The 14,586-nt window shown below is 38.3% G+C and overlaps 1 protein-coding gene across 1 annotated transcript in view; it reads left to right on the top strand.

The window, feature by feature from the left end:
• The window catches only part of lars2 (leucyl-tRNA synthetase 2, mitochondrial), a 59,521-nt gene that overhangs the window by 4,306 nt on the left and 40,629 nt on the right, over window positions 1-14,586 (top strand). Inside the window, exons 2-4 of the mRNA XM_053495149.1 lie at window positions 2,542-2,779; window positions 6,798-6,929; window positions 14,136-14,227. Coding sequence (XP_053351124.1) covers window positions 2,549-2,779; window positions 6,798-6,929; window positions 14,136-14,227 — 455 coding nt within the window. The 5' untranslated portion in view covers window positions 2,542-2,548. The remainder of the gene's footprint in view (window positions 1-2,541; window positions 2,780-6,797; window positions 6,930-14,135; window positions 14,228-14,586) is intronic.

Below are 14,586 nucleotides of genomic sequence, written 5' to 3'. Positions count from 1 at the left end.
AGAATTAAACCTCTTTCCTTGAAGTTCTTGATGATCCTATAAATTGTTGATTTAGGTGCAATCTTAGTAGCCACAATATCCTTGCCTGTGAAGCCATTTTTATGCAATGCAATGATGGCTGCGCGCGTTTCTTTGCAGGTCACCATGGTTAACAATGGAAGAACAATGATTTCAAGCATCACCCTCCTTTTAACATGTCAAGTCTGCCATTCTAACCCAATCAGCCTGACATAATGATCTCCAGCCTTGTGCTCGTCAACATTCTCACCTGAGTTAACAAGATGATTACTGAAATGATCTCAGCAGGTCCTTTAATGACAGCAATAAAATGCAGTGGAAAGTTTTTTTGGGGGATTACGTTAACTCTTATGGCAAAGATGGACTATGCAATTTATCTGATCACTCTTCATAACATTCTGGAGTATATGCAAATTGCTATTATAAAAACTTAAGCAGCAACTTTTCCAATTTTCAATATTTATGTAATTCTCAAAACCTTTGGCCACGACTGTATGTATGGTATAAAATATGACAATGTGCAGTTGTAGGAAAATAATCAACAATGGGGTGGTGTAAATTTAAATGTAAAATATTTTTATTTTTCTTATCCCACAGAAGATAGGCATGTCATACCAATGTCATTCTATTCTTCTTATTAATTAATGAACTACAGTGCGTCCGGAAAGTATTCACAGCGCATCACTTTTTCCACATTTTAAGTCACAGCCTTATTCTAAAACAGATTAAATTATTTTTTTTTCCTCAGAATTCTACACACAACAACCCATAATGACAACATGAAAAAGGTTTGCTTAAGATTTTTGCTAATTTATTAAAAAAAAAATAAAAAATCTTGAGATGTTTCTTCAGTTTAATTGGAGTTCACCTGTGGTAAATTCAGTTGATTGGACTTGATTTGGAAAGGCACACACTTGTCTATATAAGGTCCCACAGTTGACAGTTCATGTCAGAGCACAAACCAAGCACGAAGTCAAATCTGGGGAAGGTTACAGAAAAATTTCTGCTGCTTTGAATGTCCCAATGAGCACAGTGGCCTCCATCATCCATAAGTGGGAGAAGTTCGAAACCACCAGGACTCTTCCTAAAGCTGGCCGGCCATTTAAACTGAGCGATCGGGGGAGAAGGGCCTTAGTCAGGGAGGTGACCAAGAACCTAATGGTCACTCTGTCAGAGCTCCAGAGGTCCTCTGTGGAGAGAGGAGAACTTTCCAGAAGGACAACCACCTTGCAGTAATCCACCAATCAGGCCTATATGGTAGAGTGGCCAGACGGAAGCCACTCCTTAGTAAAAGGCACATGGCAGCCCGTCTGGAGTTTGTCAAAAGGCACCTGAAAGACTCTCAGACCATGAGAAACATAATTTTCAGGTCTAATGAGAGACTCTGGCACCTCTACCATATAGTCCTGATTGGTGGATTGCTGCAGAGATGGTTGTCTTTCAACTTAATTGTCTAATCAACTGATTTTACCACAGGTGAACTCCAATTAAGCTGCATTAACATCTCAAGGATGATCAGGTGAAACAAGATGCGTCTGAGCTCAATTTTAACTTTCATGGCAAAGCTGTGAATACTTCTGTACATGTGCTTTTTCAACATCTCAAGTAAACTTTTTTCATATGGTAGATGTGCCCACGACTTTGTTCGCATAGAATTTAATTGTATGCTCATACGTGCGTTTTAAAAAATGATTGACGCGATTTGATCTGATGATTGATCTGTTAAATTTTGGAAAGAACTTAAATTTTAATGTGTTTCCGTCAAGTGCACGGAATAAAGTTGAGATTACGTTTATTAAGTAGATTTCAATTGCACACTCATAAGCACGTATTAAAAAATGTACTGCGCCGTCTGTTGAATTTTTAAATGAAATAATTATCTTTTTCAAGGTCGATTTTTTTCAAGGTCGTATTTCATTTAAAATTCAAATTAGCATATCTTCTCTTCCTGCATATTGTGATGAAACAAAGCCCATTTGTCACCTCAAGCCCATTAAAATAGTGACCAAAAAAGTAGTTTTTTGTCAAAAATAGACAAAAAAAAAACAAAAACATCTTGATGTGTTATATTACTCTTACTCATCTTACGTGCCCCCAAATTATTTTTTTGTAAATATCTCCAATGTTCAGACACTTGTAACAATTTACAAGTTTATTATTAAAAATAGAAGACGACATGTCATACTGCATATGTTTGTAATTCTGTTTAATGTTGTGGAATGGTAATATGACAAAATTATGTAACCGGAAATGAGTCTTCTGTCCAGAAAACTTTACTCAGACATCTTACTGACCATTACAAAGTGCAGACACTAGAGACTTCTTCTGTAAAAGTTAAACAAGCATCTCCTTATAGGAATCGTCCCCTGATCCATAATAATAAATGTCTTTTGTTAAAAAGGAGCACATATAACCATTTATAATCATACTTTCTTTATATGTAAGCCAAATGGTCTTTCGGGAAATTATCCTTAATATCCTTTGTACTGTATATACTAATGACATTTGTTTTCCCATTTGCAGGTGCAGGATGCATGAAACTTGTCAATTTGCAGCGTATTCTGTAAGACTTCTGAAGCGGGCGGGATGCCTCCGCCCTTCTTTTGTCCGGTCCACTCCTGCCATCAGGTCTGGCTTTAGGAGCGTGTTCAGCGAAAGTGGAGTGTGGGAGAAAGATTACAGGGCCGACACCAGACGTAGGGTGGAAACATGGTGGCATCCACGCATCCAGGAGCAGTGGAACAAGGACATGAGGGAGCAGGTGAGTCACTGAATTGGATTAAGAATATTTAATTTAAAATAAAGGCCATAAGTAATCAGGTGGAAGTAGCTTAATTAAATTAAATTCAATTTTATTTGTATAGCGCTTTTAACAATTGTCATTGTCGCAAAGCAGCTTTATACAATCAAAAGAATTATTTAAGTTTGTATGGAATGTGAATGTGTATGAATCAAAATGGTCAGATAGTCCCTGATAAGCAAGTTGAGGGTGACAATGGCGAAGAAAAACTCTCTGAGATGGTAATAGGAGGAAACCTTGAGAGGAACCGGACTCAACTGGAACCCATCCTCATTTAGCTGAAACAGAGAGCAGGAATTAATCTTCATTCATACTGTGTGTTAGGTGGCAGGCAGTTCAGCTATAATATATATATCAGTTGATGTTAATTGATGTTAATATGGAGTCCAGGTAGTTATTGGAGGCTCAGGTAGACTCGTAGGAAATTCCAGTCCTGAACTATCGAGCAACTGCAGCCAAGTCAAGTTCTCAGAGAAACAGCTGTCAACACTAGTTGAGGCCAGAGCCGTCTTCATGGTAGAGTGGAACCGTCCCCAGACACCAGACGCATCCCAAAGAGACACATGCTGCATCCATGTGACGAGATCTCCAACCAGAAGCGGGGCACCAGGGTGAGTCAGACAGGTCCAGAGGGCAGAGGGAGTCTGGATCAATGGCAGCTCAGGAACAACATGTGTAGCTCGACAAAGAGAGGGAGAGAGAGAACAGGAGAGGGGAGAACAGAAGAGAAGGAGAGATAACAGTTAGATATGGTCACAGTCACATATTGTATTAGGTGAATGTATATTTAGTGTGGAGTGCGACTAGGGACTAACTATAACATCATAACTTAAAGGGAGAGCCAGAAGGAAACACAGACATGAGGGCTCCCTGAGATGTAAAGCAACCAATCACATCACTGTCAACAAACCTGAGTGATCAATGAGAGTGGGGAAGACAGCATCTAAACATACCAGTTTACCATAATACTCTACGTCCATGAGTCTTGCAGATCTGGTTCTTTACCCAAGGCAAATCTATTTAAAAAATTCGGCAACGGGTTTCCATAATCTTTTTTGCTTGCTCATGGATTTTTGCATGCATGAAATTGTACAGACACTCAAAGGTATAGTACTGTTTTTGAATTTGCATTTCATTTACATTTCATTTACATTTCAATCTCACAGCCTTGCACCATTCTCCTTACTCTTGTATTTTCAGTACATTTTGAGATGAATTCAGCACTATTTTTGGCAAAAAGCCTGGTTCTATTTATCAGTTGGCTAAATAGTGTCCCTATGGTAACGCATGATAGTGGCAGCATCCGTGTTAGTATAGGACAACTGGTTTTAGGTTTTAGGGTAGGATAAATGCAGCCAAATAAGGAGGTACTTAAAAGAAAGAAAAAAAAAAAACAGACAGAAGACCCAAGAAAAGGCTGGCGTCCCTATGGGACAAGTCTTTTGAATGCTTTTTAGAGGTAACGTAAAAGGTAAGGATCAGAACCATATGGAATATCTGTAAAAAGACATGAAGATGTCTAACACAGTGATTCCCATACTTTTTACCCTAGAGGCCCTTACTTGTATGTAAGGAATTGTAAATTTAAATTGAATAATTAAAAATAAAAACTTGGCTGGCACTGTGGCTGGATTGCACATGGCATTGGTTTAGGCTCTTGCCCAAGAGTGCGGAGTTTGACCCTCTCATCAGCAACTCACAGCCCCTGCTGCCTGAGCCACTACGATGGCAAAAGCAATTTTTTTTGTATGCAATCTTTAACCCAATAAAAATGCAAAAATCAAAGTATCCGTTAAACCTCCCGAACTCAGTGAATTTCATGGACAGTTTTCAAATACTGTATGGGCAATAATATTTTGACAAGTTATTTAAGCCATAGAGCTTATTATTCCTAAACTTTCCACTGACATTCAATTTGACCTCATTTATTCGCCTGGTTGTTTTTTCCAGGCAAAAGGCTAATGACGGAGAGGTAAATAACAGAAAAAAATTATAATGGTGTGTGTTGTGATTTTCACAGATGAAATGAGATCAATAATAATAAAAAAACTGGAAAAAAAATTGGTACTTGGCTGTGCTCCACAGACCGCTGGAAACGTATATAATTATCGAATCACTAGGTTATTACAGTGGTGGTTCTTGTGTGTATGGGGGCCTGGGCGAGCTCCCCTTGACCATGATTTCCCAATAATTGCCTCAAATAAGGTTTAATCAGACATTTGAACACAAACAATTATTCCTAGCATTATGTCACGCAAGCTAGCAACGTAAGGTTAAAATCATAATTGTTTTACTAGCTTATATTATTACGTACATACTATATGGAGATAACATAGCTGCATACCTTTATCTTTTCCCCATTTCTTTCTTTTTGATTTTTTTCCTAAACTAGGTAGCAAACACCAAGTCCAAGTAGCTTACTAATTTTTTATGTAATCTACTCCGCTGCCGTTCTGCAGTTTTGACTTATAGGGTATAGTACATAGTAAAGTGTACAGTGCATGTCTGTAGTTTATAGCATGTAAAGGTTAAGGAAAAGTTCATTGGTAGAGAATGTCTATTGGTAATATAACGCATTTTATTTAAAAATATCACATAAGACAAACAGCATATTTGTGTTTATTCTGATTCTCTATGCCGGTGTAATGAGTATCATTACCGTAAACACACTTTGCTCTGCAATTACAGGCTGCGTAATCACAACACTGTTGTAGATTATGTTCCTGATTGATTTTGGGCAGATGAAGGCTTGCATTTACATTCATCTCTCTGAAAATGAAAGGCATGATTGCTCTTATAAAACCATACCTTTACAAGAAAATCTAAACAGGATTAGAGGAATGGACAACAAATGTAATTTAAATTTCTGCCTTGATGATGTCACTTCCTTATTTTCCTATAAATTCATTGTTCATTTTTAATACTTCAGACGTTTTAAAAAAGAAAACGGATACTGAGTCTCTGTCTGTCTGTAAAAGATGAATAGTTTTTCTGTGGTGTAAGTCTATAATTAATGTTTATGAACCCTCCTTTTTCTAAAAATACTTTGTCTCTTAAAGCCTTGTCCAGATCATTAAAGACCTTTGACATTTATAAATGTTCTCTGGTTTCATGTGCAATTTCATTTATTTTGGGTAGTGCCTTGTGCTTTTCTCACTGCACGTGCAGGATGGAGATTAATCTAAAATGTGGTACTGTACTACAGAATAGGGAGCCGTTATCTCCAAAATTCAGAATGAACCCCTCTCAGATGCTTTAGTCATCTTTTCAACCCACATTTAATCCTAAATTGAAGTGTTTTTCCCATCAAATGTAGCATTTTCTTGCTGGGAATTGAGTGCAAGGCTGTGCTGGAGCAGTTTTACTGTGCGTTTTTGCAGTCTGTGAATAATTCAGGCGTCTCATGACCTGCGTTGATGAATGCTTCCTGAACCAGCAGTCTTCGTCAAGCCTTTATGAATCATTAAACGTTCTTAAAGTGTGCGCGTGTGCTTGTGTACATGTGCATGCATGTGTGCTAGACAGCGATGACTGGATCTTGTGCAGGACAACAGTTTGCAGATTTACATGATCTAAACTTGTTAATTTTTAGATAAGTTCTAACATAACATATTTAAATACACAAGGTATATGTAAAAGGAAAATGCAGGTCACAGTGATTGGTTTTATGTTTGATGTTAAAATTTCCTTTTGTTTAAATGAAGTCAGCCTTAATTTTAGCTTTATCCTGTATCTCAGTTACACATTAACAACTTATGATAACAACAACAATAATAATAATACATATGCTTGCTGTTTGAGCCCCAAGTAGGCAGACATTTAGCTTTCCACTTTATGCCTTCCTCTTGGACTACAACATAACATGAATGCCAAAGCATCATATGGCTGTGACCCACATAATCTATGGGTTTTAAATCTGCTTGCCTGAATAATGAAAACATAGTTAAGCTTTAATATTTCTTCTCTTCTTTTTATTCAGTGCACCCAGAAGAAGAAATTTTATGTCCTCTCCATGTTTCCTTACCCATCTGGACGTCTCCACATGGGCCATGTGAGGGTCTACACTATCAGTGACACCATCGCTCACTTTCAGCGCATGAGAGGTCATAAGGTTGGTGCTATTTAGAGACTTTTTACATATTCCTATCTGTTGTTCATTCTTTATGCTTTGAATACTCTCTAAACCAGGCCTCTTTGACTCCAGTTATGGAGGATCAGTGAATCTAGTAATTAACAGATTAGTTAAATCGGTTGTGTTTGAGCATAAGAATCACTAAACTCTATCACTAAACTTGAAGTACTTGTCCCTCTTTTCTGTAGTCCTAACTTAATTTCACAGGTTATTTAAACTCTATTGGTACGTTTTCTCACATGTTAAAAGGTAGATAAACATCATTTCCCATGCTTGTCAATGACACTTAATAAATGGCCTGTGCAGAGTGACCACATTGAAAATATAAAATAGAGTGTGCGCCAACAATGTACAGTACTGAAGTCACGCATGTTAGTAGTTTGAAAGGAGGTTGTGTTGTGCCGTTTTTGTTGGAAATGAGTCTCTCGATGGAGGGAAAAGTACTTATAACTGAGTATTATTTTCACTCGTTGTGATTGGGGATGACGGCACGGTGGTGTAGTGGTTACCTTGCACCTTCAGGGTCCGGGTTCGAGTCCCGGCCAGGCTCGATTCCTGTCTCTGTGTGCATAGAGTTTGCATGTTTTCCCCGTGCTTTGTGGGTTTTCTTCGGGTACTCCGGTTTCCTCCCACAGTCCAAAGATATGCAGGTTAGACTAATTGGCTTTCCCAAATTGCCCGTAGTGTGTAAATGGATGTGTGAGTGTGTGTATATGTGTGTGTGCGCTCTGCGATAGATTGACACCCTGTCCAGGGTGTACCCTGCCTCGTGCCCTAAGCCTCCTGGGATAGGCTCCAGGTCCCCACGACCCTAAATACAGGATAAAGCGGTATAGAAGATGAGTGAGTGAGTGGTTGGGGATCGAGTTTTAAAAAAGGTGGCAGAACAAATCTTTCTCATACCCGTCCTGTGCCCCCGATCTTACACCACCTGAAGCTACTTGATGGGAATGTTAAAGGAGAGTGTGTTCAACTGTAAAGATCAGCTAAGAATTGTGTCTCCCAAAACTGCAGCAACCTTTGTTTCGGGATATGTTTGAGAATCTGCGTGAACGAGGTGAACACTGTCTACAGCGAGGCGGTGCACACACACACTTCGAACACTTGCATTATGCATACCATAGTAAATCAACACGCTAATTGTGTCCATGTTAGTTTTTTTTAGGGAAAATTAACTTAGAAACGACAACAAGGTAATATTGTTCTTCTTTTCATTTCAGTACTGTCTACTTTGGCGCATGTTCATGTTTTAACATTCTTTTTTTCAATTTTTTAAAAGAAATATGCTAGGAATAAAACACAACTGGGCATGATGTCATTGGAAAGTGTTCTTTGTCTCATACTATGTAAAAAGTTAATAATACAGAAACACGTAGCTTGTTATGTGACAAAGAAACCAAAAATGGCGAACCCATGTTTCCTGAAGACTCTTCTCGATAGATAACATAAAGGAATTACACTCAACCCTACATGTTGTTGTGAATGGACACATGTCTTCCAAACAAAAGTGGATGGTGTGTTTGTGTTTGTATACTGTACGTTCGCACACAACATTCTCGAGAGTTTATACAGAATGGTACAAAAAATGTTCTTTGAGCATAGGGTCTGCAAGCTGAAACACCTTGATGAGAGAGATCAGAGGAGAATGACCAGGCTGGTCTGACCTGACAGGAAGTCTGTAGAAACTCAAATAAGCAGCCGTGGTTTCATGATAAGCATCTCAGAATGCACGCCACATCAAACCTTGAGGTGAATGGGCCATAGGAGCAGAAGACCATGTTAGGTTCCACTCCTGTCAGCCCCTGTGTGTGTCAAAAAAAAAAAAGAGTGGGAAGCTGTTCTCTCCTGATTTATTTTTCCTTCAACTCTGCTTGAAATTGATGGCCCATGTTTTTTGTGCTACACGTCTCCTTGGTCAAGGTCTCCACTTTATATCATCAATGTGATTTCAAGATAGAGGAATTTGAAAAGAATGAAAATGTCAACTCACATTTCTAATTAATAGACAGCCGAAACCGATGAAAAGGGTAAAAGACTAGGCTCTAAAATCTGCAGCAGTATGTGACTAGTTTAATATACAGCTCCTTCAAAAGGATTGCAACAGCATTTTAGATTTATTTCCTGATCTTTAAATATATTTTTTACCTTACAAGAGTTTCTTGTTCACCAGGTACGTTGTGTAATATTTTAAAAATAATTGAGAGCCTTGAGACACAATGGTGGTGTAGTGGTTAGCATTGTCGCCTTATACATCTAGGGTCGAGGGTTCGATTTCTGCCTTGGGTCTGTGTGCGTGGCATTTGCATGTTCTCCCTGCGCTCTGTGGGTTTCACTCCACTGTCCAAAGACATGCAGAGAGGACTAATTGGCATTTCCAAATTGCCTGTATGTGTGTACAGTGTGTGTATATATATATATATATATATATATATATATATATATATATGTGTGTATATGACGTGTGTATATGCGCATGTGTGTGCATACAGTTTGTGTGGATATATATGTGTATATGTGTGTGCATATTATATGTGTGTATATTTGTGTATACCATATGTGTGTGCATACAGTATGTGTGTGTAGGTGTATGTGTGTGTACGTGTGTATGTGTATGTACGTGTGTATGTGTGTGTGTGTACAATATGTGTATGTACGCATGTATGTGTGTGCGTAAGTATATATGTGTGCTGCAAAGACTGCATCTGGTCTTTAAAAGGATAAATTGTAAAAACGTGAACAACAGAGATCTGTCTTTGGAAGAAAAGTAAACCAAGTTAGGAAAAGAGGAAAAATCAATGAGACATTGCACAAGCATATGCATGGCCAGTACATCAATTTGTAATGTCTTGAAAAAAAAGCACTGGTGTACTAACAAGCAGACATGAAACAGGTTAACCAAAGAAAGCAGCAGCAGTTGATTACATAAACATTACAAGCTGTGAAGAAAAACCCCAATACAGCGATATAAACAGCATCCACAGGGCAGTGGTGAAGGTACTGTAATGCGGTCAAGCCCATACTTGACTGCAAGATACACTAGAGTCAAAAAAAATAATTCTGGAACAAAGATCAACCTCTAACATGGTAAGGGAAAGGCCAAAGTGCTGAGAAAGAAATTATCTGCTCATAATCCAAAACATACACGGTGAATGATCAAGCATGGTGAAGGTAGTGTCATGGCTTGGACTTGCATGGCTGCATCTGGAACGGGCTCACTAATCTTTATTAATGATGTAAGTCGTGATGTTAGCAGCAAAATGAATTCAGAAACATTTTGTACCCAATTAAGAGAGAGGTGCATCCAATCTAATTGGAAAGAGCTTGACAAGACAATGATGCAAAATACTGCCAGCACAACAAGAGACATCAGGGGGGAAAAAGTGGAGAATTTTTAAATCAGCTAAAACATGATATACTACAAGCCTGAAAATAAAATGTAAAGAAATCATCTGAAAAAAAAAAGGATGCTAATGTGTGCTGATATCGGTGAGTAACTGTTGGATGCAGTTATTGCAAGCAAGGAATCTGCGACCAAATATGGCACGTTATTTGCTTTTATTTACTGTAAGACTATCGGTTAGTACTTTTGGTCTCTTGAGCAACTTGGAACATGCCACACTTAGTGGTAGTACCTATTTTTAACACATCTAGCAGAATATATCAGAAAACGAAAGCTGAAATTCTGTTCCATCATCTTATATTCATCTTACAACATGTTTTTACTGCATAGTGATGATTCTCAACCCTGGTTCTGGAGGACCCACAACAATGTATTGTTTTCTCACCTCTGAGCACACCTGATTTAACTGTACAGCTAATTACCAACCTTTTCTTAGGTTGAAGCGGGTGTAACCAAGCAAAGAAAACCTAAAGATGTGCAGTCGTCCAGGACCAATTTGAGAACCCCTGTTATGTGGCATTAACCCAACACAACAAAACAATTGGACTCACTATTCCAATACCTTCAGATGGAGCTGTATTTAGTACACAATCTATTAGTGTAATTTCTAAATATTTGCTTTTCTATTTTCTTTTCTGTCTGAGTTTGTTTTACTATCACAGCCTCTGTGTGGCCTTTAAACGATTCCGTTTGCCTGTGCTGTCCTCTCCATGCTGATGTCAGGAACATGCGGCAGCTGCTGGGTTTTGTAAACTCTGAGCTTTGTATCGGTGATGACTTAATGGTCTTGGGCTGGGTGTCAGCACGGTCACAGTGACAGCAGCAGCCCCAGAGCCACTGATTGAATTGGACCCTGACATTGCTCAGTCAGATTTCCTTATTACGGAAGTTTAGAAGGGGGAGCAAGAGAATGGCTGAAGGGCTCTATGAAATTAAATGTGTGATTATGATGGAGCACAAGCATGGTTGTTTTGAGACACATGTTTGTGCTGTGCTGTAATGTCCAATGATTGGTCCATGATTTGCAAAACAGGAATATTGTATTGTTGCTGTAATGCTAAGCGTTGGCTACCAATAGCAAGGTTATTAAGTGAAAAGTGTAAATTGTCAATTGAAAAATCCTCCCTGTATTACACTATATGATCTTAATAGCAAATGAAAATCAGTCTATTCACAGGTTGATCTAATTGACTTAACAGTTTCCTCCATTACCCATATTCTCTGAATATTCTCTATATTCCTAATAGTGTTGAAGAATGATGCTGCAGCACTTTAAGCCTTTACTCTGTTTTACTCTCATCTCCTCATCTCTGCTCAAACAGAACAATCTCCAAAGCTTCACCATTTTCACTGCTACCACTACTTACACCACCGTACTTATCTCATAGATCACTAACTAGCTGAGTCAGGTCTGTCAAAATAAAATAGTGGAAAGTAATGCCATCTCACAAGGTAAAAGAGAGATAGTATACAGTGTTTGCTTAGGATGCTTTACTACAAATAAAAGTTGAGACTGAATTCCATAAAATGAATTAGGTGTTACATCTTTAAGAAATTTTAACATTAGAATAAAAGTATGCAAGTATGAAAAAGCACATTCTGGAGTAGTGAGTAAAACCTAACTACATGGGCCGCAAGGGAATATTACACATTTCTTCAAGAGCTTCAGTGCTAATTAAATAATTTAGTATCGTCAGGCTATAATAATGAAATGACAAATACTGTAGTACTTTTAACTGCTTCCATTACGGGGTCATTTTGACTTTGGCACAGATTTTATGCCTTTTATGCCCATCCTAGGCACTTTCCACATTCCAGACGAGAAGCATACCACTTAGCCCAAGTGACCAATACTAATGGATAAATATTCTTATTAAATTTCCTCAGCTGATGCAAATAACTTTAACATAAAGAAATGCATTTACACCACTGACTTTTTTGTGTAATTTCACACATGAGAAACAAAGATGGCCCTTTATATTTCCATATGCAACAGTTTTTTTACTAAGTTTTATATAAAATGCGAGTTGGATACATACAAAAGAATATAATTAGAAGGCTACTTCACTGATCGTTTTTTATCTGGCTTAATAAACCCACTCCTGCTGCTTTCTCTTAACATGGTCATTTGGCACATGGCCCATAACAGTCCTGATGTTGGAGTGAGTCAGCTATCAGAGCCAGTAGAAAACATGGACATGATGGAAGCGTACCTTCTCAATAACAAACTGTTTTAAAGGGACAGTGAATAGTTCAGATGGATGAACAGCACCCAGGTCTTCCTTATGTCAGAGATGAGGTGCAGGTGATGTGCTATGACCTGCACCACACCACCAAGACAACAGAAGTCATGTTCAATACAGGTTAAGAGTAAAGAATCTTAGATTGATCTGACTCAGCTGCTTGATTTCCTTCAGCTCGCACTTCACTTTCACACCCTGTGAAGGAAACTAAAGCCAATCAACAGACAAAACAAAAAGATCACAGTAGCTGCAGAAAAGCAAGGGAAAAATACAGATGGTTCGGTCACATCACTGCATCACATATTGAATTAGCTGTGTGTGTGTGTGAGACTGAACATTGATGATTTTCAGCAATAACAGTTTTTAATGTTAAGCTACATGCCCCTTCCAATCTTTTGTTCTAATTTTAACTCTTTTTTTTTGTACCTCATCATTACATTCGTGCAGTAGCAAGACGTTTGTAGTAATAACAGTAAGCGAGACAAGATTGTGCGGGACTGCACGCTTTCCACTGGTTGTTAATTTGCTTGTCCTAAGGACTTTGTCTTATGGTGGTTCTACCATCTCCACCCTAATCTAATTAGCAGACTCAGACCGTGTGATATTTGTCATGTTTGCCTGTTGTTCATACTTCTCGGTACAGTGGAGTTTTAGCACCCTCTTGGCTTTATAGCGAACAGCTTTGCTTAACAAATGAGGTGCAGGCAGTTACCAAGGATACTGATTCTCCTCCGCTTCAGCACGAGTGGCAAACCTTTCTGAGGCGAAGTCTTCTCTCTCTCTCTCTCTCTCTCTCTGTCTCTCTCTCTTTATCCCTCTATGCTTTCGTCCTTACCTTTTGCAAGCTTTCTATTTTTTTCTTTTCTTTCCTCTTTCACTCTTCTTCAGTTTCTCGCCGTCTCTCAGGATCATGACTAAAAATAGAGTTCTTTACTCTCATTGTCTATGTTTAATTATAACAATATAGTGTATAGAGAGTGTATAGAGTGAGATAGGAGGAGGCGAAGGATTAATAAGATTTGATCATTACAGAAGTCAAATAGACATAGTGTCGTATAAATTTAAAATATCAATGCTCTATTATTCATGTAAAAATAATGTTTATTATTTGGCTTGTTCAATAATCGCTGTCAATTCCCAATGCACATGCACACCTTTTGTAATCTTGACATCGCATCATAGTTTTTAACCGGAAACACTACTGTAAACTGTATAATGCTTAATACTTTGTGACATGACATTTTCTGCCTAATAGTTAATTCCTATATTGCATGTGTGAGTGACAGATGCCTTTCATAAGGGCTTTATTTCATTATACAGCCCCATAACCCATGAAGCTCTGTAACACAATAATAAGCCTTGAGGCTGCAGATTTATTAGCAGGATATACTGTAGGCATTATGAACCCCCTCTGCCTTTGGACAAATCCTTACCTCTAGCATCAAATAAAGATATTGCTTCAGGTTAGAGTCATGGAAAGGAAATGAGACTGGATTTGCCTTTTTTTTTTTTTTTGCAAACGAGCTTGTGTTCTTATGGCAGGTTCTGAACCCGATGGGCTGGGATGCTTTCGGTCTTCCTGCTGAGAATGCTGCCATCGAGCGTGGCCTCGACCCTGAACACTGGACTAAGAGGTAGCTGTGTACTATATACTCTCCCTTCTCATCTGCTTTGTTTTTTATTTTAGCCATACCATGGATGCTTGTGCAGCGTCCTTTGCTTTGGTAATATTTGTAGCATGTATCGTGTACATAGATGGAATTATGAGAATATGATACTAAGCCCAGTAAGACAACTGTTTGCTAATCTGTAATAATAAAACTGTTCACTGTTTTCTGACCTAGTCTCTCTATCTCTCATACACTCTTTAAGAGCTGTGTATATAGCATGCTTGGAGATGTCATTTATGCAAATGTAATGAGTTTTACAGTCCTAGGAATGATCTATGTGTAAGCAAATGCTGACAATAACATAACAGTCACCATCAGGACAC

The sequence above is a fragment of the Clarias gariepinus genome, chromosome 4 (assembly GCF_024256425.1).
Source record: "Clarias gariepinus isolate MV-2021 ecotype Netherlands chromosome 4, CGAR_prim_01v2, whole genome shotgun sequence".
NCBI lineage: Eukaryota > Metazoa > Chordata > Actinopteri > Siluriformes > Clariidae > Clarias > Clarias gariepinus.
The sequence above is the reverse complement of the archived record's forward strand: the minus strand, read 5'-3'. Positions and strand labels throughout refer to the sequence as shown.